The following is a 27,167-nucleotide window of genomic DNA, read 5'->3' on the forward strand; positions in this document are numbered from 1 at the left end:
TATCCTCTCAGTCCAACATATGAAGGAAATCCTTAACCTGAGTATGCAATCACTTTCTTATGTTGTACAATAACCAAGAATTTACATTATTTTGTTTTTTTCCTAAATCCATATGAAGCAATTACATAATTTTTAAATCATATATTTAAACGTTGACAGATGCCAATGGAGTAGGGGATTGTCACAAGTGCCATGTATGCGTAATTCATAAATATACCACTGAATTATTCCAATCAAGGAAAATCACCAGTATGTTGGCACGATGAGTGCATGAGAATATTTTTAGGTATTACTCTTGACTAAAGGTTATAGACCCATAGGGTCTTATGTCGTGAAATCAGGGACCTTGATACTGAACTTGTGTTGTTGATCTTATTTTAAGGATTTTATGTTTTGTCAAAGCTTTTCAAAGCAGTCTGAGTCTATTTAAATGTTTCTTTTACATTATGAAAATGAAAGACAGTTTAATAGATATCTGCATTAAACAAATTTGAAATTTGCCAAAATGTATCAATATTGTAGACATGGTACCCTTGCTGACATGTGTTGGTCCATAGGCACTTGTGTTTAAAAATATACCTTTATAACTTTACATATCTTTGTAAAGCTAAATATTGGTATTCATTTTTTTACAGAGACAAGGGACCGTGCTTGAGCATGTGCTATGCTAAATCTGAAATTATTAAATAGTAGATAGGATGAATCATATTGAATCATGCTTATCTTTGTGAACACTAGTTTGCTAAATTTCGTGTACATGCTTGTATATACAAAACAATTTACAAGTATTCAAAATAACTGATGACATGTGATCATTGCAAAATCTTTTTGAAAACGGCTTATGACGGTTACCAATTACTACTATCCCAGGCTTGCTGGCCAAACAAAATAATGGCAATGTCAGAATGATCAGTCCTTAAAGCAGGTATATTTTTGTTCTTTATATCAGATGATATATTTCATCCGCTGCTAAGAAATGTCTAGTCGATTTTGTTTAATAGCAGGGGGTTGACGCTTAGTAGAGTTTTTTGTCAATGAGGGAGTTTGTTCGCCAATAATCCAACAATTCCATAATTTCTTATATCTTTTTACGAAAAATACAAAAACATATATGTATTTAGATTGCAGTAATGGATAATATCACAATCACTACATAATGGTACCGTCATTTTCATATAAGGCTTTTGATATAATATATCATCACACAATAATATTTTATACATATTATATCTATATAGATATACTTAAGTCATTCTCTGTTGAAATGAGATCAATTATAATATTTGATCAACTTTAGTGTCAAAAATAGTAAAATCTAACACCTTTTAACTCGATACTATCTACAGCACTTATATTGCTATGTTGACAAAATATATTAATATTACCCTATTCCTCTCCCCAAATTGTCTACATTGTATAAAAGAAGTAAAAAAACAGAGAGCAAATAAGTCAAATAAAAAAAGTTATAAAGTATGTAGTGCAAACACATTTATACACCTCACATACAATAAGATGACCCTTGCGATAATGAACAAAACGCATCGGATTGGTTTCACAGTGTTTGCGTAAACTATGAAAAGAGAAGTGCCATGTGGATGTATAATTATATGCATAAAGGTAATATGTTATTTATTAGATATTCTATTTCGGCTTAATAACTTACAATTGTCCCAGCATATTGATAATTGGTAGCATGAGCTTTACACTGGTCTTCACACCAATTATTAGTAACTGCATTATTCTCAAAAAGTAATGTCCACCTTAAGGGAACGAACCAATAGCATTGATAAACCACTGCACAATCTGAAAACATGACAATTGTCATATGAAACCAATGAATTATTCAGATTTGTTTCTCTGTTTTTTTTTGTGATATCTCATTCTCTATATATGTATAAATTTCCAACTATATCTTTAAAAGAATTATTGTTTTGAATTCGTTTGTCTTGGAAGCGAACCCTGTATAATATAACGTGTTGTTTTCTTAGGGATTGCTAGTTTTCAGTTGACTAATCTTTTTTTTTAACCGGAACCTCTGCAATTCCAAATTAAGAAAAATACAGATTTGGAAAACATATTTTTACAATATTTCCATGTAAATAAATACTGGTGTATGGTGCTTGTGGCTATGGTTTCAAACAATGAAGGTAACTTTGAATTGTGCAAATCGTATATAAGTCAAGTGAGAAGAGGTGAGGGGATTCTTGTATGGTATATTGAATGGGGATAATTGTTGTGGTGTATGGTGTATGACGTATGATATAAAGTGTAAGGGTGTATGGTGAATGCTATACAGATTTACACCATTCATGCAATTAACGAGACCGAAAAATATGTTTCCCTTCATGCTACTGATGTTTCTGGCATTAGATTATAATAATTGTTTTAGTTCGTACTTATCATGATACATATATACAATGTTGATTACGTTATATTTATCCTTTTTTTATTTTACCCATTTACCGTTATACTTTTAATTCCAATTGCTCACACGAGAAATGAAGTGTGTCGATTTCCTCAAACAAGTAATTGTGAAATTTGATACAAAGTGTCAAATATTAATCGAATTGTAAAATCGGTTCTGTAAATATGTAATTACAGATATTACTAAATACACTAAACAAAACGATGAACACTAAAATATACCACTAACGCATAAACGAGCTTTTATGGTATCGATCATCGAATGGTTTATGTTATATACTTTCGTTCGTACATGGTTGGTTAAGCGTCAGTACACCGTCCGCACAGCGTTTTTGTTGCGTTAGTACATCGTACATGTTATTGCAGCATTTGGGTATCGTTTGTACAAAAATATTGGACATCTTTTGTATCTGACTATCAGATCAGTACTTTGTGTTTTTAGAATATGTATAACTAAAGCTGTTTTTGTGCTTGGTATCGATTTGATGAGACAATCCATTTTCAACCGATTTTTATAGTTTGTTGTATTGTTGTGCTGTTACACAATTCTCTCTTGTTATGGTTAGATTGTTCGCCCGTAATTATGCTTTACCCTGAAACAGTTGTAATGTGCATGTCCAAAGTCAGGAACATGTAATGCAGTGGTTGTCGTTTATATCTGTATATGATATTTGTTTATTTATGTTTTCTTTTTTACAAAAGTTTTCGTTTGAATTGTTGTATGTTTTGTCATGCCTTATCTAGCTTGCCTAGCGATATGGGGTTCGCTCATTGTAGAAGGCCGTACGATAACCCATAGTTGTTAATATCTTACTCATGTGGTCTCTGCTGACTCGTTGTGTGATTGGCAATCATACCATAAATCCTTACTTTATCTGAGAACAAAATGTTATGTATATCATATTTTTTTAAATATGTTTTTACATAATCCATGCTTTCATGAGCCGCTCATTTTGATTCACATTTTGAAAACAAAAATGCAATTGTTTTACTTGTGAGCAATCTGCTCCGTTGAAACACTGATAAATCTAAAGTAATAACTCATCAACCAATCTGTTTCCTTGGCATGATATGGCGTTTTTACAATAATTAAATATTCTTGCCTGCACACTTTAAGACGATAATTTGAAAAAAATAGAAATCACAATTATTATTTTTTTCATTTGACATATCAGCAAAAGCAACAGAAAATGACTATTGTCTTTTAAAAGTCTATCAACTATAACATCGAACGTCAACTTTTGAAATCATGATGCGCAGTCTCGGTGTCTGTTTGACCCAAGCTATATCCAACTGGATCCGTTAATGGTTATAGCGTTTCCATGATCCAAATAAACTGTTTGTATTTTGCAAAATGTTTTTCGCTAATATTTTAAGTTTCAATCATATTTATATTTAACATCAGAAGATGAAAAATGGATAATAATTTACAATTAAAACGTTTTCAATTTTGTAATAGCTTCTCGTTTTCAATTATAACAGTATACTGCATAATTGATAATAGTATTCAGATATCTGTAAAATATAATACATTTATATATTAAATATGCGCTGTCATAATGAATGCTATTGATTACATACCGGTATCGTAAACTTAGTAAAGCTTGTTTTGGTTCCTACACAATACAACATGGAAGAAATGTATCGTTTGATCAGTGTACTTTTGTTGAGCACTTTACTGTAGTTAAAATAGTATTAAAAATTACAGAAAAGTAGTTAATAGGTATAAGAAGAAATCAAAGGAGAATCATAACAATCCACAGATAATTGAAAATAAAGCAAAACAAACCCCATTAAACACCTGGAGTGAAGTACATTGTACATGTTGTAAGGTTCCCTATAATGGTAACCATTGTCCTCTCCACTCGTGGAACCTACATATTGATCATGGCAATTACAAAGTTAGTGATCAGTCTAATTCGGTAATATCAAAATAAATGAGGAAAACATGACTGTGACTATATCAAATGAAATAATCTGTGATCATAAGTGACACATATTAATCCAAATGGTTAATCATATCATGATATCGACAGTTAAACATTTGTACAAGGGACTTCAACTGTATTATTAGGAACACAAGGTTCAATAGTTTTCACAAATACTAAAAAAACTACTTTAAAACAAACTATCAGTACAGGAATAAATTATCTGATTGTATCTGTAGTGCTGTTTTAACATGTTTAAGAAGACACTTTTAGGGAAAGTTCACCGCAGGACAATGACTTTCTCTGAAAGACTTACCTAAATCGTTCAGATAGCGAGTGAGTGAAACAGTCATAGGTTTGCTGAGGATTTTCACGCATGTTGATCCTTGCAAAGCTGTCGAATCACTTGGTTTCGTTTTTGTTTGGGCTTCACGTCATCCCTAGCTGTTGCCATGTGATTTGTATATTGAATATTGATTTGCTAGATCTGTCTAATTATGTTAATGTTTGGAGATAATAAAATTGTTTGATACCGATTATAAATAAGGATCAAATCAAAGATGGCGGAGCCGAATAACTACATAGTTGTAAGCAATATTTACCTATTTCAATTTTCTAAACTCCGTCAAAGCGAAAATTCAAATAGTCTGTTGTTTCAGATTTGAATTTTTTTGTTGTGGTTGAAAATTAATACCATCCTTTGGAAAATGAATTATGAGATATAATAAATATGTAAAAGATACCATGCATTGAATAATTAAGATCCGGTTTCCGCTTTAAACATAACAGTGACGCAAACATTAGAACTTTGCACTAGTAACATGATAACGTTTCGGTGATATGTATCGTTTTTATAAACAGCTTACGTAATTTTCAATATGTTTTTATTGATATTAAAATAGTTACTCACGTTACCATCTAACTGCAGATTTTGTAGATAGTTTACTAAATAACATATTTTAAATGGCATGGTTTTCCTTTTTAGGTAATGCATTTAGATTAAATATTTATGAAACTAATAAGGTATATTTTTGCCCTCGTTTTATAAAATTTCGCGCCCGTATAGCAAGTGAGAGGTTTGATTTTAATCAGACTAAGATTATTATAGAATTGAATATCAGTTTAAAGACGAATGCTAGTATCATAAAGTTTTAGAATGATTAATGACTTATTGTTGAATGTTGAAAAATATATTTTACAGTTGAACTTAAATGTATTAATGCCAGACATTTGTAATTATTTTCCGTTGAAAAATATAAAGTATTTTTCAAAACAGTATATATGACAAAGATTCGAGAGGATTTTATGAATCTAAATTGTGTTTGATGAAAAAATGATATCGTCTACAATTGCTGGCACTGAAAATACATATTTTTTTTCAATTTGTTCATATTATTTTAGCCAAGAAAGTGAGAAAAATAATGTTTGATTTATACCCGAAGCAATCATATTTTTTCTTCTAATTAGTTAATATAATTACAAACCTTATATTTCGATCTTATTTTAAATTCAAGTATTTATTTCTTAGATTTCACCCCAAGCTTCAGTTAGAGCAAGCAAAATCTTTATCATTTTTCACTTCAGACAATTTTAATTGAAACTAATGACAAAATACAATGCATATTTTGTTTAAGGTTTTTATTTCACTTTTGCAGTATAAATAAAACTGAACGTCATTTCAAGTTCGGACAATATTTCACGGTAATCAGATAAACTACTCGATCCAGGGAACAAATAGTAATTGGTGCCAGTATTGATAGAAACTACTGAACCCATATTGTAACGGCCTAAACTTTTAAAAGCTCAATTGTGAGAATCACAATAGTTCAATTTCTAGTCGTTAGTCATGTACACAGTTCAACATTGCAACATTCATCGAAACTTTAAGTAATTATGCCTTAAATGATGGATTTTCGTCGTATGAATTCGTTATGAGTCTTCACTACTTGTAAATGCATTCAAAATCAATGTAGTCTACACATGATTTTATTTCTTACAATAACGAACAAAATTATATACCCTTCTGTAACCTAAAAATGTCGATTTCGAACAGTAATATTATAAACCCGATCCGTAAGATTTTGATCACATGAACAACAAGGTTTATAGAGATAGATGCGTAAAACATACACAAAAAAGAATTAGTAAAACATTTTTGCAATAAGGTAAGTAAAGCAATATCAAAAATAATAAAATCAAATAGAAATATCTGTGAGAACATCCATATAAGAGAATGTTCTTTCAAAGTATTGCAACGGCGTTTCATGAAGTTGATTAAGAAATAATTCATGGGGGCTTGAATTTATCGTGATTTTACCACGGGTTGGCTCTTTATGCTAAATATTTTACCAGGAGCCACAGCGTTAATATTTCAAATTTCAATCATGTTTGGATCGAACATTTAAGATGAAAAGAAGATACTTACGGTGGTCATTCTTGTTTATGAAAGCAGGAACCATTCTTTCAATTTGGTTTTAGTTTGGATTTAGGAATACAGGTGTAAAAAGTAGAAAAGTCTAACGAAAAGGGCTGAAACACTCCAATGCGAAACTTAGATACAAAACAATAAGAAATTTATCATGTTTAACTTTTCAAATTTCTCAGCATTAATAAATGCTTATGTACAAAGATTTTTAACTGAATGAGTTCGGAATGTTATTTTTACTATAAATATAGGCTGTATAAAAAGGCAACAGTAGTATACCGCTGTTCAAAAGTCATAAATCGATTTAACAGAACCAAATCCGGGTCACAAATCAAAACAGAGGGAAACACATCAACTATAAGAGGAAAACAACAGAACAACAGAAACACTGAACTGCTACAAAAAACAAACACCAACATACATAGAAACGGACTATTTGATAACAACTGCCATATTCCTGACTTGGTACAGGATATTTTAAGAAAACAATATGGGTTGAACATGGTTTTATGGCTAGCCAAACCTCCCGCTTATATGGCAATGTTAAAATACCGCTAAAATGAGAACATTACGTGACAGGAACAGAGTACAAATAAACGCAAGAACACTCAGTATCATCAAGAGTGCTATTAATATAGATGTTTCACTGTATACAATTTAAGTAAAGAATCTTTGTAAAGAATCACTCTGATTCAAACAAAAAATTCTCTGAAACTGACATTATCAAGATGCTTGATTTCTTGATTGACAACATATTTTTTACGTTTTGAGGACGTGTTTTTCAACAGACTGTCGGAATTCAAATGGGAACCAATTGTGCCCCTCTTCTTGCCGACTTGTTTCTTTATTATTATGAGGCTGACTTCATACAGGAACTTCTTAGGAAGAAAGATAAGAAGTTAGCAACATCCTTTAACTCTACGTTTCGCTATAAAGATGATGTATTGTCACTAAATAATACAAAATTTTGTGACTTTGTTGAAAGAATCTATCCCATCGAACTAGAGATAAAGGATACTACAGATACAGTTAAGTCTGCCTCATATCTTGACTTACATCTAGAAATTGACAATGAGGGTCGGTTGAAAACAAAACTTAACGACAAAAGAGACGATTTCAGCTTCCCAATTGTGAACTTTCCATTTCTATGTAGCAACATTCAAGCAGCGCCTGCATACGGAGTATATATCTCCCAATTGATACGATATTCCCGGGCTTGTGTTTCCTATCATGATTTCCTTGATAGAGGATTGCTGCTCACAAGGATGCTATAAAGCCAAGAGTTCCAAATGGTGAAGTTGAAGTCATCCCTTCGTAAAGTTTACGGGCGCCATCACGAGTTGGCTGACCGTTATGGAGTAACCGTTTCGCAGATGATATCGGATATGTTCCTGATGTCGTAACTACAATACCCTTCCCTTTTCACGAATGTGACTTACCGAATTAGACTTTTTACCGAATTTGTAATAACAAAAGCAACACGACGGGTGCCACATGTGGAGCAGGATCTGCTTACACTTCCGGATCACCTGAGATCACCCCCAGTTTTTGGTGGGGTTCGTGTTGCTTAGTCTTTAGTTTTTTATGTTGTGTTATCTGTACTATTATTTGTCTGTTTGTCTTTTTATTTTTGGCCATGGCGTTGTCAGTTTGTTTTCGATCTATGAGTTTGACTGTCCCTCTGGTATCTTTCGTCCCTCTTTTAAGTCTGAAGTTCTGATAAACATTGAATGCACAGACGTTAATTAAGCAAAAACATGTATGCCGACCACAATGACCTTTATCTCCAGAACAAACTGGGAAAATATGAATAAAAAGCCGTCTCAGCATAATAATTACTATTTCATTAACAGGAAGTCCTTGACTTACTTTCAAAACTAAAAATTAAATCATTTAATCATACCCACTTTTTACGGAAATGTCGTACTGTTGTTCACCCCAACAAACAATTAAAGGCAGCTGTGCAGTTTATAGTTGTCAAAGGTATATTAACGTGTGCCATATGGAAGATCTCGAGTATACAAATATCAAATGATTCAATATTCCGATAAAGATTTTTAATAACAAGTTTTATGTGTGTTTTATCGTATCAATCTATCATTTGTTATTTTAATGACAAGGGAGTAGAATTTTGTTTATCTCTTTTGTGTGAAAATTTATAAGTCAAAACAATTGAAAATTTGCCAATGCGTGTTAAATTATCCAAATAAAGTCTGCAGAAATGTATAGCATGTATGTCAACTAACACATCTGGACATATAGTTAAATCAGTACGTGCTTACAAAATTCTCCCTTATATTGCATGTTGCTCCTTGATTCTAACAGATTTGACTGATGGTTGAATAACTTTAAAAACTAAACTATAATAATAGTGTAATATTTTTTCCAAATTTGACCTATATCTAAATTTCAATTTCTATTGACCAGTATCTTTTATTGATTGCATAAATATTTTTTTTTATTATTTGAAGAGAAAGGTTAATAAAAAATACTTTTGATCGTTGAAATTTGTTATGATTTTTACTAATTTTCATAAATTACTCTGATTATAAATCAATTATCTTCATTGATTATAAAGAAAATCCAAAATCAAATGCGTATAGTTTTCAACCTCTTATATTTGATTAAAATGATGTTTTCATAAGATCCAGTTTGATTTCTTCTCCTTCAGTGATATTCAAAATATACGGTTATTACATTTATATTGGTGAACATTGGCGGGAGTAGATTATTATCCGATTTTTCTATTGTAAGAGCTTGAGTGTGCAATATATATTCTACCATGGATAATATTCAACAATATCAATGCAATAACTTTTTCATTGTATAAGGAACATTGATAAACTATTTTAAACCTATGGGTTTATTTAATGATGACGTCGAAAATTTGAAGCTACAATGTATACGTGCACTGGCACTATAGAATATTGCACCCTCACTTATCATAATGTGTTGTGGTACATATCCAATAATATCGGATATATGCAATTACTCTTCATTAGTGCGTCTAATCATGCAACCAAAAAAAACGTTTAGTATGCGTCCGCTTTTCGTAACGACAGTTATAATTTAGAAAAAAAATGCACTAGTGAATGTATATTCGGAATCCTCTGGTTTTATCCATGTAGTGCCATGACAAATTTTGTTCGCTACCCCCTATTTTTCTTTTGATAATTTTATTACATATTGTTTAAAAAGCTAATGTTTCAAAATCTTATCAAATCCTTGTTTTTGTTTAATAGTTTTTGAAAAAAAGGTACGAATGTTCAATGTATGAAAATTCTAGAGAGATTCATTTCCCGCCAAATTTTCAATAGCTTATATCTGAAAAACAAGGACACAGACCTTTCATTTTTCAGCTCTGTTCTTTACATATTATCCATTCATAGAAGTATTTTAAAAACCTTGTTATTTAGAAACAGAGTAGCAAACTTCGTTAAATACTTAGATATATTTTCAATCATGTTTGTTGCAAAACTATATAACGTAAAGACTAATAGCATGATTGCTTTATAATAACATTTCAGTAAACCAAGTGTCATTTAAGAGTAATAGAAATCAAATGTGTTGGTCGGTCATGATAATAAATCGTCGTAATGCAATGTCAAAACACTAATACATAAAAACAAAAAGAAATACATAGCTTTTTCATTCCTCAGAACTGATGACTATACATAGATTATTGGTTTAAGCACATTTTAAAAATTCCATGACTCGATCAAGTACTAAGAATTGTTCGTGTTTAAACTGCATTTACTCTACATCTGCTTCATTCGAATGTATACTTCGTATCGAAACGTTAGCTTTGTTTTATATTTTAGCTAATACAATTTATGTTTCCTATTGCAAGATTCCTTACGCATATCTTGGTGTCCTTAACAAAAAAAAAAGATCAGCAAAGACTATCGCTGGACATATAAACTTCTGACCGGCTCTGTTAATGCAAGTCTATTGTTGGAGATATTTTAAACATCGTGAAAAACTTGATGTGAAGCTCAACGCCTGAAATTTGAACTATAATGCTGGCGATTTAAACTCGAACAATAAAGATCTGAATAAAATTGCGAATGGAAATGGGGATGTGTCAAAGAGACAACAACCCGACCAAAGAGAAGAAAACAGTCGAAGGCCACCAATTGGTCTTCAACACAGCGAGAAAAATCCCGCTCTTGAAAGCGGGCTTCAGTTGGCCCCTAAACAACGATGTAAAATAGTTCAGCAAAAATGGACGTCACACTAAACTCGAGCTCCGAAACATATAAATGAACCAAAATTTTTAAAAAATCACAAAAGTCTAACAAAGGCCAGAGGTTCCAGACCTGGGACAGGCGCAAAAATGCCGCGGGGTTAAACATGTTTTGTGAGACGGAAAGTGAATTGTGTATTCTTTCAAATAAAGCACTAAAACGTGTATGTCACCAAACTTTTCCTTTTTTTTCCTCATTTACTTTCAAGAAAACAGTTGTCTTTCTTCAGAACACGTAGTCAGACGTGATAGTACAAGTTTCCCGCAATTTTCGCAAATATCGCAAATTGGACGTTTGAAACTCACATTCAAATATTCAACAATAACAACATTGTACAACTGCTTTAGCATCCTGTAATACAAGAGATAACATATCTTTGCAAATGCTCATATAGCTTTCGAAATATATTAAAATATTCAAAATTAGTTGTTTTGTCGTTCTATTTAAATATATGAAAGGCCGCCTTTTACATTAAAATTACAAACATCTTAAAACATAAGCAAAGTAGACACTTGTATTTGCTTTCTATTCGCATAGTGTGTTAGATATATACAAAGCTTTCCCATATCTTTGCAAATGTTCAGATAGCTTCCGAAATATATATAGATATTTACCTAAAGTAGTTGTTTTGTCGTCCTATTTAATGATATGAAAGGCCGTCTTTTACATTAAATTTACAAACAAAGTAGATATCGTATTTGCATAATCTCTAAAACGTGGTTAAAATGTACAAAAAGGTTTCCCATGTCTTTGCATATATATACGTATTGATGAATTTATACGCAAATTCTAGACTGATAGAAAAATAGCTTTATGACCTTAACAAATAAAGACAGGCCGCCTTTACCATATATTTTACATACATAAATAAATATAATCAAATGTTTTGCATAGCTTTGCTTTGTAAAGATTTTTTATTTTTTTTGCAAGCATTCGTGTAAGTATGAATTGATAATATGTAAAACTGATCCGATAAATATGACCTTTAAATACATGACAGACTACCTTTTGAATGAGGGTGTAGATGTGGTTTACAGAATAGAGAATAATGAACAAAATGTGCAGAATAAAGGACAAAAAAATAAGAATAGAGAAAAAATGGCAAAAAAAATAAAGAATAGACAATACTGAGGTGCTAAAATATAAAGAATAGAGAATAACAGGCTAAAATTATAAAGAATAGAAAAAAATGGCCTAAACATTTTTACAGATATGAAGAACCCCCAATCCTGACCCTCATAATGCGTTTTACATTCTTGAATAAACATAAATTATCCAGATCGTATGTAAGAATTTAATACATATTGATATTCAAGCCAAATACGTGTAAAGTTTTTTCTAACTGGTATTCACTCAGGCCAATTGACGTTTAGCGCGGCGAACTTCACTTTTTTCAAATGAATATGCTGTTTCATTCAAAATCCAGTTCATATAGAAAAACGTACTACAATAATACCAGTTTGGAATAATCTATTACCAATATTCTTTTCTATATTTTTCTCTCTTTCTTTTGGTCGAGTATTCACTAATATGTACTCATACATGACTTTTTTATAACATGTAATACTTTTGGTGTTTGTTCAATTTCATGGTTTCCAAAGATTGCCGTGCATTTCAACATGGAAATATTATATTGACTTTCATTTTACTTCCATGATTTGAATAAATGGTATTTACTCCCAAAAATACATATGCAGAGAAAACAATTGACATTATTATAATTAGATAAAAATAGGGTTAACTATTAAGACAAAACTTCACTATAATTTTGACATAAATCCACTTGTTTTGAGTTTTATTTACATGATGTATAGAACCTAAAGGTATCAAGATTTCGTTAAAAGAAAGAAAATACAAGATATTTTTTAATTGATAAATCCGGGAACCAACTCATAACTTGGTCATCTAATTTTTAATATGTTCATACGTTTTGAGCAGTTTTTGTATTGTTTATACAATAAAAGCAAGTAAAGAATAATTTTTGCATGTAGGACAATTGTAAAATCCCAATAAATATAGAGAAAAAGGAAGATATATATTTATAATGGAGACTTTAAAATATTGTATTTCGTTCGTTGTGTCCATAAAACCATTTGTAGTTTTCAGATATGGGCAATGCCATTACGTAACCAGACGACGTGATTCTTTTGACTGTTTCACACGGGTGTTAATTGTTAAGCATCTCTGCATGTTCTGATGAAAATTCTGTTTTAAGTTTTTAATGTTAGGATATAACAGTGCGATATCACTTTGTTGTTTTATGAAATTCACACCTCTGTGTACACAATCTTGTACGATTTAAAAGTTAACAAAAATATTAACATAATTATGCGAAAAATCTTAATTGAGCTATGGAACTATTATAGTCAAATTATAATGCTTCAATAATTGAACTTACTTGTCCTGCTGTGTAGAAAATACAGACGAAAGAATACGAGATGCCCTATTTCACGGTATACTAAACATGGACGTAAGAGAGTACAAATAGTTTACGTTGCCTCCGCCGCAAGATAAGCAAAATAACAAAGGAGAAAGAAAAACAAAATAATAAAAGTCAGATCAGTTGATATATTAATATCTCTACACTAGACAAAGAAAAGAGCTACTCCTTTAACACTACGTTTTATAAATTAATAGTGTATAGTTATTTAAAAGCGCATTTAAAGTAATGACCAGCTAATGTCCTACTCTTTAATATACTAATATAGGCCGCTTAACATACTTCCGAGTTTATTTCATATGAGTACTGTCAACGTATATTTGTTCCGCCTAACAGAAGTTCCACTGGAAACTTTGTTATAAACAATGTCATAATATCTGTTCCTGTTGGAAGAAATTTTCTATACCATTTATTCCGTTAAGAACATTTACTGTAATATTTATTCCAGTGGAAATAATATTCCAGAAAATTGTTTCCATTTGGAACTTATATTATGAAGGAACTTCTATTCCGTGGCAGTACGCCAACAAAAAAGATCATGCTCAAAGAATAAGTTATCTCTTGCCAGCATGCATATAGCATAAGTAAATCATACATAGGATTTCAGTAGGTATTCTGTGATGGCCCCATTTAAATTTATTTAAATATAATATGTGCAATAAGTGTTAGGTCTAATCAATGTGGTTCTAATCCTAATACAAACTTATTGGTCTCATTATTTACAAATATGGGTGTGACATAAAAAGATATAATTGGACGGACTTGCTGCTATTTTGACATCCATGTAGTCGTCTCTCTGTACATTTGCTTTTATTGGTATTTAGTGAACAAAGTACTGTATAATATGAAGTGTGCGACCCTACCCCATATGAGTCTAAAACTTAGATATTCACAGATAAAAAAATGTTTTTTTTTTTATGTTATTGGGTTGTTGGCTCTTTGGCACACTCACCAAATTTGACATAACGCATATTATACATGAATGTTAAATAGCTATTTAGTATAGTTTGTCAAATCGAACAATTGTATATAACCGCTTACTAGGATAATAATCGACCGATTAACCGGTTAACCGATATTAAAGTTGATGTTCACAGACTATGTCTACAGTAAACTAGTATACTTTAAGAATCAATTTTAAATTATCGTAAAATTCTTAACTAGATCATTCTGTATTGTCTGCATGTAAATGGTACGATTGATCGATTGATTATTTGGTTTTACGTCAAGTGGCAAATATTTCATATGAAAATAAGAAGATGTGGTATAATTGCCAATGAGACAACTCTCCACCAGAGACCAAATGACATAGAAGTTAACAGCTATAGGTCACCGTACGATCTTCAACAATGAGCAAAACCCATACCGCATAGTCAGCTATAAAAAGCCCCGAAATGACAAATGTAAACCAATCTAAAAGAGAAAACTAACGGACAGTGTTGTAACGACACAGACCAAGAGCAAACTATGCAAACCAATAAACGAAAAACAAATATGAGAAACAGCCAAAAACGACAACCACTCAATTACAGGATCCTGACTTGGGACAAGCACATATAGAATGTGGACTAAACTAGTCTGAAGGCGCCAATCCCCGCCCCCTTTAACCTTGCACAGTGGTGTAACAGTGCAACATAAGTTCACACTATAAAAATCCGTTGAACAGGGATTAACTCATTAGATCAATACAAAGCAGAAATACATCTAACAAAAACACAGGCCAAACGTGGTAGGGTACTCAACATATCATCCCCACAACACTATAAGTACAGATCTGAGAGTACTCGCAGTTACTGACGGCTAGTTCAAAGCAATTGATAACTAACAAAAACATCTTGCATGTTTAAGACGAAAACAAATTTTAAACAATTACTTCAATATGGTGTTATTATCTTATTAATTTAGATAACCCTTTAATTATTGCTGATCATATATGAGAATTTTTAGACAACATTCGAATGGTTTATACGTATTACAGAAAAAAAAATCAGATTTCATTAATGGATTGTTTTTTTGTTTGCAAGACGTCGTTTGTCAAATTTTAGCGAATATTCAAAACGGAAATATAATGCATTTAAGGAACAACCCTTTCATTTAAAAAGAGGGTGTATGGTATTTTGGAGAAAAAAATAACGAATTCCTAAGGGAAGAAAAATAAATAAGCTGCATTGACCACACTATTCTGTTTTACAAAAAGAAATAATATTTTGTCTCAAATTTAGAAGAAAAATAATTTGGTTTAATTGTGTCCATCTGTTGAAAAAAAAATCATACTAATATAACCCCCTCTTGAAGTTAAATCTTCTTAAGTAAGTGCATATTCTATTTAGCTAAAAATAAAACTTGTGTTCAGTATATTCAAACCAGTAACCCCAAATGTCCAATCTGACTTGCATTTGTTAGCAAATATATCACAAAGACAACCACTCAATAATTTTGATAACATATTTGACTCAATCATGGAGGTATTATACTTCCATGACTCAATGAACCATAACAAGTTTTTACAAATTGATTTGCTCGCGTAATGTAATGTGAGTTATGCATTTTCTTAAACAATTTAAAGTTCCTACAAATATTCTTTCATGTACCATCGATACGTTCAAAAAAGCTTTAAAACCCCTTAGCAACATCTAAGACTAATATATTTAGTTGAAATAAATCAGGTTAAACGACCAAAGACAAAGTAATAAAAAACAATAATGGTTAAACTTGTTTCAGTTTCATGCAATTCATATAACTTCAAAGTAAAATATAACAACTTGCTGACCGACAACTTCAAAGAAAACAACATTTCAAAACCAGGCATTGCATGATACTTTATAATTAGTTTAATACTGGTAATTTAAGCACTTGAATGCATGCAGCGTTTAATTACAGTCAAACTTGTGGGCGGGTATCCAATTGTGTGAACATAATACATCAATTTGATTGGTTAAAATGCATTATAGATTTATATGTAGAAAAGACGCGGGTGAATTAAAATCAAATAGGCATTCTTTTAATAACTGTCAAATAGTACCGCACGAGTCCAACCTAGACATGTTAGAGCATACTGTATCTGTTAAGTACGTTCAACATCGCTAACCGACGTCGAACTGTTGAATACCAACAACCAGGAACCATTTTTCATCGAGTTGTTTAATCGCTCTGATGTGGATCAAAACGGAATTAATATTTTACGTGGATTGTTATTAATGACGGGATGATATTTTTTGGATCAGATTTGTAGATAATACAAGGATTTGAAAAATAGATAGTCCTTGGTTTCCATATTAAATAACATGAATTATAAAACTTTCAATGAGTCAAAAAAGTAGCCCAGGAAGAAACATCAACAAACCAGAACATTTCCTTCGGCCTTTTCTATTTTTCGCTCGTCGCTTATTACAGCTGAGCAAGAAGTAATAATAATTATAGGAGTAAGAATTTTTCGTATTTAAAAACCCGGATTGACGCGTTACCAGTGTTTTCAGTGAGATGAGATAGCAGCCATTTGATAATATTTGTATTATGTATTAAATAAAAAGATTTATCCTGACTATATGCATATCATGTATAATCAAACAACACCATAGCTACAAAATCTTTAATTTACAAAACTGCGAGACCCTATTACCCAACAGCAATTTGTACACAAAACAAGTATTTAGACAGAAAACAAGGAACGAACTAAATGCAAATATAACAATAAATTTTACAGTTCATTTCAATAATATCAATGATTCCAAATAACAACCTTGCAAATCATTTGCACACCACATAAATGTTTATGTTTCCTATATATTTACAAAGGTTTCGCATATATGCAAATTTCCACAATGCCGTTATCTTTAGATAGCTTAAAAATTAATCACAAATGATAAGGTTGCCCATTACTTTATGTTGGTCTGAAATATGTAAATACTTAAATATTTGCTTTATCGGGTCACCAGGTTCAAACTTAAGATGCCTCACCATATTTGCATATGTATGCAAATGAAATACTGCTTAAACCTATACAAAATTTGAAATTTAACTTTGACACAAAACCTGTAAAATTAAAACAAAATATCAATATTAAAGAAATATTTAGTGCTTGTAAAAGATAAACGATATATCAATTTTAATTAATATTTTCTCAAGCTATAAATCATTTTAAAAAGTCATATTTCCATCAATAAAAAACATAAGCATTTACTTACTATTGCAAATTTAACTATTTCCATACAATACCACACGCTAGTAAAATTTAGCGTATGGTCACGTTTAATAATAATGTGATTTTTTGTATTTGTATTGAATTCAAAACTATTGTTCAGGAAAGAGAATCGTAACAGGTTCACACACTTTACCCACGTTTTATATGATATGTAAAAGGCGGCCGCGCCTACCTGCAACACCATGGATGTTTAAAGGGAAATATTAAGATTTATTGTCAACGAAGATAGCACAAACATATTCACAGCCTAGTAAAGTTTATCTAAACATGTGCCTTTATTTATGTTTATCATAAATTTACATACGTATGTAAATCGATCTTTTCATGCAGTGAAAGAACATCCAACGATTTAATTATGTCTTTAATGATAGATGTTTATCGCATAATTTTTTTTACGAGTCTTCACTAATTGTAAATGAATTCAACATCCATGTATTATACCAATGACTTTATTTCTTACAATAAATCTTGAAACTGCACCCCTTCTGTCATCTAAGAAGATTTCGATTTCGAACAGGTTTATGCTAAATCATGTCCGTATAATGGACCACATGAATTTCAAGGTGTATAGAGAAATATGAGTAAAACATTATCTCAAAAGAATAAACAAACATTTTCAACAATAAGATCAGTAAAGCAAATATTGATAAAACCCAATAGAAATATATTTGAAAATACCCGTATCAGAGAATAACATTCCAAAATATTGAAAGGGCATTTCATTTAGTTCTAAGAAAGATTTTATCATTCGATATTTAGTGTTGACGGTAACTCTTTTACAGACCGTTAAATGTATCAATTTCTTGTCTGGACATGATATGATTGAAAGTGTAATACATACTTAAACATGTTTCACCACTTATCCCGATCAGTGGAACAAAACATTATGTAAATATTTGCACGAAATCTTATTATGCATATACAACATGTACAATTAAAAAATATATTGTCATAATTCTTCTTTTCATAAACCGATCAGTTTGATTTGGATCTCGAAAAAAAAATGCACAGCTGTTTTTTAATCAATTTGCTACGGCTAAACTCAGTTAAATCTAATGTAATGCCACGTGCACCGAGATATTTATTATCTATCAGTTTTGAATACAAAATCTATAAAGAAACCCCTTCTCTTTTTGGAAGATTTAAATTAGCTCAGATGTTGCTGCTGAAAATGTCATTTAAAACATTGTCACAATAATTATAATCTTACCTGCATTCTTTAAGTCAATTACCGAGAAAAACGATACCACAAATATGATCGAAATGTACATTTCAGCAGCACCAACATAACATGTCTACAACATGTAGTTTTGAAAAGTATCGCAATTCAATTAAAAAGATAAAAGTCTACTTTCCATAATCATTCTGCGCAGTCTCGGTGTCTTTTTTTACCTCTGCCTTGTCCTCTACGATGTTTTGATCATGAATCATAATAACGTTTCTATGAAGCATATTGGCTGTTTACATTTTGAAATCTATGCCTTGTTAATATTTTAATCTTGTTTGGATCGAAAAACTGCATTTGAAATGAAAACAAAAGTTTACAAAATAAAACATTTAAATTTTGTTATCACTTTTCGTTTTAAAATATCAAGTTATATTGTATAATTAACGAAGGTATTTTGATATATTCTAAACATAATATAGTTACACTGCAATAAATAAACCTTTACCATCATAATGAAGCTAATGGTCTCTTACAAGTGTTTTAAACATTTTGAAACCGAAATTGTTTTTTTTAAAGAAAATATGACCGTGGCTAGGGTTAACATGTATGAATCATTTTCAGGAACAAAATGTGCCATTTTATATCAATGTACATTGACTATTGTTTAGCACTAGAACCATAAGTGGAAGAAAAAAAAAGACAAGGCAAAAAAAAAAGAAACCTAAAACCAAACAACAAAACACTACACAAAAAGTTTTAAGTAAAGCAGCACGATCTACATTAAATTATATCCGACATTAGGTTACCGATGTTCAAGAATCATCAATTCATTGTGAAAATAGCAATCAAGATAATAAACAAGTGTTGAGAGAATTTCATGGACTTCAACTGCGACACTGGTTGTATCGACGGAGTAGGCGTGTTATGCTTCGTATGTATCATCTATTTTGTATATCAACATTTTGTCGAACAAGTATAGAATATATTTTTTAAATTAACAGATCTACCAACATTTTTATCATAGCCACGAAAACATGTCCCTAACCATTTGAGACGCAATCATAAACGTGATAATGACCATATACTTATACACTGTCAATTTCAGTTGTTCTTCCTCACACCTCTGTTTGAGCAGTTTCCGTGACAGGGGCACAACCCTTTTCATAAAGACCGTTAATTGTGAGCATGGACAAGTGTAACGTAAGATACGAGATATGTAACCGCAAAACGATGGATTAAGGGGGTTTTCTGATTGAGAAAAGGAAGCTTGTAATTGCAGATTGTCTTGTCTTTGCATTTTTGATTGTGTTATTTCTTTCTTTTTTTTATTTCCTTTTGTTACTTCTTCGTATTTCTATTAATGTACATGTGGTCATTGCATTTCTCTTCGTGTTCTTTTTATATTTCTCTTCCTATTTCTTTAATTTGTGTTTTGTTCCTTCCAGTTCTTATTGTATCTTTGGAACAGACATGAGCAAGTAGTAAGTTTTGACCAATACTCCTTATTTTGTAAAAAGTGTTTTCTGACGCACGCATTTAGTTTCAATTAAAAAAAACAAACATACCGCTTGTAAGTAAACGTTATCGCTCTGCTTCTGAGCAAAATCAAAGAAAAGAAAGAAAACTTCAGGTTATAATCGAATTTCAACCAATGTAGATTTTATTTCTAGCGCACCACTCGATAATACACAAATATAGCCAACCGTTCGAGGAAAGTTTAAATCAAAGCTAACAATTGCAGAAAAAAAGATATATACGAAATTCTGATGTTAATTTTTTACGTGTGCTCAGTTTAACTTGCATCCATTGAGTTACTATCATTAACGGTAACAATGTTTATTCACCAGATGTGCAATTTCACAATCGATGTCTTTTCAGTGTTGCTCGAGGTCGAAATATTTGAAATTCAAAAATCTTATGAAAATATTGGAAGAGCTTATTAAAACAAGAGGGAACTTAATTATAGTCAAATGCGGACAACGAATCAGGGCTTTGAATGAGGGAGGAATATTTCAAAATTTTAAAAATAATTTTCAATCTGGCAACATCTGTATCTTCATGGTAGTATCGAAGTACTAGTTACTGGGCTAGTGATAACCTCGGATGGGGAAGAACAGTCCGCCAGCAGAGGTATCGACCCAGTGGTAGTAATAACATGAAAGGTGCCAATGTTTATGCAACAGACGCACATATCGACAATAAGTGTCTCTTTATCGAGTTCGAGATATTTGATAACTCAAAACATAATAAAAACGTTGGAAGAGCTGATCAAAACAAAAGAGACCTCAGATATAACCAAATCCTAGCAGGAAATAAGAGCTTTGCATGAGGGAGATATATTCCTTAATTTATAAGTAACAGCAAATTTCAATCTAACAATATCCGTATTTTAATGTTCTATTTTTGACAAGTTTACCATACAGGATGAAATAGCATGTGTTAGAAGCATTGTTGTCGTGCCATTAAAACATTAATGATGATACGTAAAATACGATAGACTACAACTGTATGAATAGGGAATTGTGGAAAATGCGATGTAACAGCAGCAACCACATGACAGACAAACTAAAAGAGATTTTCATCTATTAATATCTCTAATTATAAGCTAGATCTATACGTCGTAGACTTCTGCTTTTTGATACCTCCACTCACAAGGAAGCTATTAAACCAAGAGTTCCAAGTGGTGAAGTTGAAGTCATCCATTCGTAAGTTTTACGGACGCCATCACAAGTTGGTTCACCGTTATGGAATATCCGTTTCACAGATGATAACGGATATGTTCCTAATGTCGTAACTACAATCCAGTACCTTTTCCCGAATGTGACCTACCGAATTAGACTTATTATTGGGTTTGTAATAACATGAGCAACACGACGGGTGCCACATGTGGAGCAGGATCTGCTTATCCTTCCGGAGCACCTGAGATCACCCCCTGTTTTGGTGGGGTTCGTGTTGCTCAATCTTTAGTTTTCTATGTTGTGTTTTGTGTACTATTGTTTGTCTATTGGCCTTTTTCTTTTTTTAGCCATGTCGTTGTCTGTTTATTTTCGACATATGAGTTTGAATGTCCCTCTGGTATCTTTCGTCCCCTCTTTTCCAAATATGCGCTGCAAATGAGCAGTTTTTACATTCAGTTTGTACTCGATTATCCATTATCGGATGGTTTTTAAATTGTCGATTTATCTCGCGGTCAATTTAAAATATCAAAAATTATAATCCATAACGAAGGAAGTAAATCATGATCCATCTATCATCAAGGCGAAGAATGCACCCATAACAGGAGGCGTTTACCCTGTGAACGCACCCGGTCTCACTTCTTTTGGATATCTATAATGTTGTATTTTCCCTTAATTTGTCTTTTACTAATGAGTTAACCATCGGTAAACTACTGGCACCTTAAATTAAATGAGCATTTGAAATAGTAATTTATATAAAATATGCAATCATACGGAGCTGATTTATTAGGTTGGAGTTGAGAGGATTACATAGATGGTGGTTTTTGTGATAACAATGGTTAACATATGTGATAACACTGGTTAACATATGTGATAACACTGGTTAACATATGTGATATATGATATAAACATGAAAAAATATCTGATTTATTAAGACACAAACGTTAAAGAAAAGTTTTCACCTCTTGTCAATGTAATTTTTAAGAATGTATACAAAAATCCCGACTTAGTGTTAATTATCGACTATCAAAAGGCGAAAGGTGAAGAAGTTTCCCTGATTTGAAATATCAAAGATAATCTATGCATTGCTTTTGTCTTATTAAACATCAATAACATAGGCTTATGACGTCATCGTGTTTTCACTCTTTTTGACTGAGATAAACCATTCTCAGTGGAATACCTAAATATGGATACTAACCACACACAACAAACAAATTAAAGTATAAAAATAGCAACATTATTTGAGTTAGATTACTACCAGAGGATTTACGAATAACTTGTTACATTTGCAAATGGGGGAAGGTTAAACAAACACTGCCACTACCCAGCTTAAGGCCTCTTCCGAACATTTGAAAGTCCCTACTATGTACTGGTTACCTAAATTGCACAAAAAACCATTTAAATTCCGTTTCATCTCCGCATCTAGTAAGTGTTCTACTACTAATCTATCAGTGCTTCTAACTACCTCCCTTACTACTATCAAAGAACTTGTTATTAACTTTTGTAATAAAGCTTATGAAAATAATGGTATTAATTATTTTTGGAGTGTTGAAAATTCTTTAGAGGTTTTAGATAAAATACATGCTTTTGATGGTCCTTTTAATTCTGTTGACAGTTATGATTTTTCTACTCTCTATAGTACACTTCCACACAATCTTATCAAGAAAAAGTTTTCATATTTAATTAAATGGTCTTTTGAAAAATCTCATTACAAATTTATTTGCTGTAACTCGTTTAAAGCCTTTTTCTGTAACGAAAAAGGAAAGTATGCTAGATACACTTACTGGAAATGTGAAGATATGATTGAAGCTTTAAATTTTCTCCTGGACAACATATATGTACGTTTCGGCGATAGAATGTATCGACAGGTAGTAGGTATTCCTATGGGCACTAACTGCGCCCCTTTAATAGCAGATTTATTCCTGTATTGCTATGAATCTCAGTTTATGACCAAACTCAGAAAAGACACGTCATTGTTACATTTGGTTGATACATTCAACAATACCTTCCGTTATCTAGATGATATTTTTTCGTTAAATAATCCAGAGTTCTCTAAATATACTACCGAAATTTACCCAATAAAACTTACTTTAACTAAATCTAACAAACAGCAGTAGTTGTCCTTTTCTGGATTTGGACATTTCAATCTCTAAAGGAAAACTCCATACGAAAATTTACGACAAAAGAGACGATTTTTCATTCCCTATTGTTAATTTTCCTTTTTTAGACGGCGATGTTCCTTTGGCTCCATCATACGGTGTATATATATCCCAACTCGTTTGTTATGCCCGTGTGTGTAGTGATGTCATAGATTTTAACGAACGTAATCAATGCATCACTGGTAAATTATTAAATCAAGGATTTCGTTACCATAAATTACGTAAAACTTTTGCTAAGTTCTTTCATAGATACAAAGATTTGATTAGTAAATTTGGCTGTACTTGTAGAAAACTGATTAAAAACGGTATTTCGCATCCTAAATTTTACGGTAATATTGTACTTAAAGCGCGGAAATCACTATGTGATCTGTGTAAACTCATCGAACCTTTAAACAGGCTTATTAGTAAAGGTTATCTTACCAATGTTGTAATTAGATCTTTGAATATAGTTTACATTGGCACTAATATCGATTTTGTCATCAGCAAATCAAAGCATAACTAAATTTGTATTTTTTCAAGTGGGATGTATAAAGACACACCCACGTTCGTTTAGATCTATAAAGAGGTTAAACTCCTAACTATCCTACTGTCTGTCGATACATTTATTTTTGGCATTACACTAGTCATGTCTTCTTTGACTGTCCATGACGTTAAAATACTAAATCCCTGGGATGTGTTTTAGTTGATTTTAGTCTCTGATGCATGATTTTTTATTATTAATTGTTTTGGCTTTTAACTAGCTGTCAGTAACTGCGAGTACTCTCAAATCGTACTTTCTTGTTTATTTGACCTGTTGATACTAATTGTATTGCTTTTTTGTTATTTAATGTTATTCAGGGTTATATCTGGTCTATATACCAGCTTTGATAAGTGTTTGGTATAACTATAAATTTTCACTTCGTACTATGAACATCAAAATTATTTATTTTGTAATAATATTTCCTTTCTCTATTGGTACTGTACACGTATACCTAACAACAAAATTATTTTCATTTACCTGTGTTTAAAGTTATTGCAAATGGATGGTATTTTTGTTCGAGCATATTGTTTTTCTTTAATTGTCTAACATTTCTTACCGATATAACATGTTACTTTTATTATTCTTCCCTTAGTTTATTTATTTTGTATTTACATTGTGTCATAGGTCAAATTTATTTGTTCAGTGTATGTTTAATGGTGTTAATATGTCCTTTGATTGAGTTAAGCTATTTCAGTTGATATTTTATAGTGTGTCTTTCTATGTTGTGATGTTACACTATTGTTTCAGAAAAAGGGTGAATGTTTGGTACCATTAAAACGTTTAAACCCGCTGCATTTGTTTGCACCTGTCCTAAGTCAGGAATCTGATGTTCAGTAGTTGTCGTTTGTTGATGTGGTTCATAAGTGTTTCTCGTTTCTCGTTTTTTATATAGATTAGACCGTTGGTTTTACCGTTTGAATGGTTTTACACTAGTAATTTTTTGGGGCCCTTTATAGCTTACTGTTCGGTGTGAGCCAAGGCTCCGTGTTGAAGACCGTACTGTGACCTATAATGGTTTACTTTTATAAATTTTGACTTGGATGGAGAGTTGTCTCATTGGCACTCATACCACATCTTCTTATATCTAATTATCATAGTTAATGACAGCTAATTACTCAGTTATGGTCGCTTCTGTACTTGAGCAAGATCTTCTGTAGAATCCGTTTGATGAAAAGAGAGGCGAAAGATATCAAGGGGCATTTAAACTCATAAGTCGAAAATAAACTCACAACGCCATGACTAAAAACAAAAACGACCAACAGACAAACAACAGTACACAATATACAACAAAGAAAACTAAAGACTGAGCAACACGAAATCCACCAAAAACTGGGTTGATTTCAGGTGCTCCGGAAGGGTAACTTGTGGCACCTGTCGTATTGCCCATGTAATTACGAACCCGGTGATAAGTCTAATTCGGTAGATCACATTCGGAAAAAAAGGACGGAATTGTGATTTACACATCCATCGTCATCTGTGAAACAGATATTCTATAAAAGGTAACGAACTTTTGATTGCGTCCGTAAAATGTATGAAGCCATGATTTAAACGGACAGTTACGTTAGAAATATTAAAATGGTTTTAATCTGCCTCCCAAAAACCTGTGCTGTCTTCATTACAAATTTGACGGAATCGATGTTTTAAATGTCGCAACTCACCGGAGACATTTATCGCGGTTTTAATTACGTCAATGTTTGCAGATAACAAAATATGTTGATTCCGGATATAAAATATGCAACACGTCCATTAGTGGGGAGCCCATGTAATGCTTAATTGAATGCTCTGTTTACAAGAGTCCAATTTCAAGAACGTAAATAGCAAAGTTGCTAATGACAAAAATTTGCAAAAAGTATATTGTTTTTTTAAATGTAATTCCATCCGTTACAAACAATTTAAAGGGACAATGAAAATACTGAACTATTATAAATACTAACTTATCCCATTGCAATGACGTCAGCCTTTTTTTCACGTGGTTTCTTTTTCTAGAATCCACACTTCCGAAATCCGTCGCTGAAATGGACTCACCAAATTATATTCAATTGTTTCCTTTGTGTGCTTAATTTCATAAAGTTAGATTGGCTAATTTACTGATTTCATTTAACGAATAGATATTTTTTTTAAAAAAAACCTATAATTTTTGTAATTTTTATATGCCTTAACTGGGAATCGAACCCTTCCTTGAAGTCTGTTATGTATGTCTGTCATCAACACATCGACGAAACCTCACGACTACCAACGGGTAGTAATATAATTGTCTATATTATATATATCAATGAGCATATCATACACATCGGTACAACAGACACACTCGGCTTGTTCCTTTATATAAACATAATAGACAATCGATTTTTGGATTAATGTTGGCTTTCTTACTGATTTCAAAAGAAAATATAATTTCTATAACATTTCTCTAATTCATAAAGCAGAATCGACTGAAAACCTGGTTTATGAATGAAGCAATAAAACATACAGAATTTAATAACACCAGTTGCAAGATTAAAAACAATTTCTTATTGTATTCTATAAATATACATATTTATAATATTTAATTATTCACGTCCCTTCAAATTGTGTGTAACGGGTGGTATTTTGTTTCCAAAAACAATATACTTTTTGTAAATTTTAAACAAAAATACTTTGAGTTCTGCCATTTGCAATTTTGCTATTTACGTTTGTGAACTTTGACTCTTGTAGACAGAGCGTCCAACTAAACATTACATGGGCTCCCCACTAATTATCTGCCTACATTCAAAAATAAAATTACAAAACTATGTTTACATGCAGAATAGCAAACGAATGTATATGTAACAATATACAGTCAATGAATACAGTAATAGAAAGATTGTTCTTTGGTCGTTTATATATAGAAATAGCAAAGGAAAAAAAGGGGGAAAAAGTCTTAAGAAAAATTAAGGGTTATTACAGAAAGAGACAATATTCCTAAGTAAGGAAGGAGTAAATTAATAGAACTGTTAGATTG

General features: G+C 31.6%; 1 protein-coding gene across 1 annotated transcript in view; it reads right to left on the reverse strand.

The window, feature by feature from the left end:
• The window catches only part of LOC127722375 (uncharacterized), a 175,759-nt gene extending 156,668 nt beyond the window's left edge, over positions 1-19,091 (reverse strand). Inside the window, exons 1-2 of the mRNA XM_052229253.1 lie at positions 18,876-19,091; positions 1,664-1,803 (exon numbers count right to left, since the gene is read on the reverse strand). Of these exons, the coding sequence (XP_052085213.1) occupies positions 1,664-1,803; positions 18,876-18,936 (201 nt within the window). The 5' untranslated portion in view covers positions 18,937-19,091. The remainder of the gene's footprint in view (positions 1-1,663; positions 1,804-18,875) is intronic.
• Positions 19,092-27,167: the final 8,076 nt, after the last annotated feature.

The sequence above is a fragment of the Mytilus californianus genome, unplaced genomic scaffold, assembly GCF_021869535.1.
Source record: "Mytilus californianus isolate M0D057914Y unplaced genomic scaffold, xbMytCali1.0.p SCAF_12, whole genome shotgun sequence".
In the NCBI taxonomy this organism is placed as follows: Eukaryota; Metazoa; Mollusca; class Bivalvia; order Mytilida; family Mytilidae; genus Mytilus; species Mytilus californianus.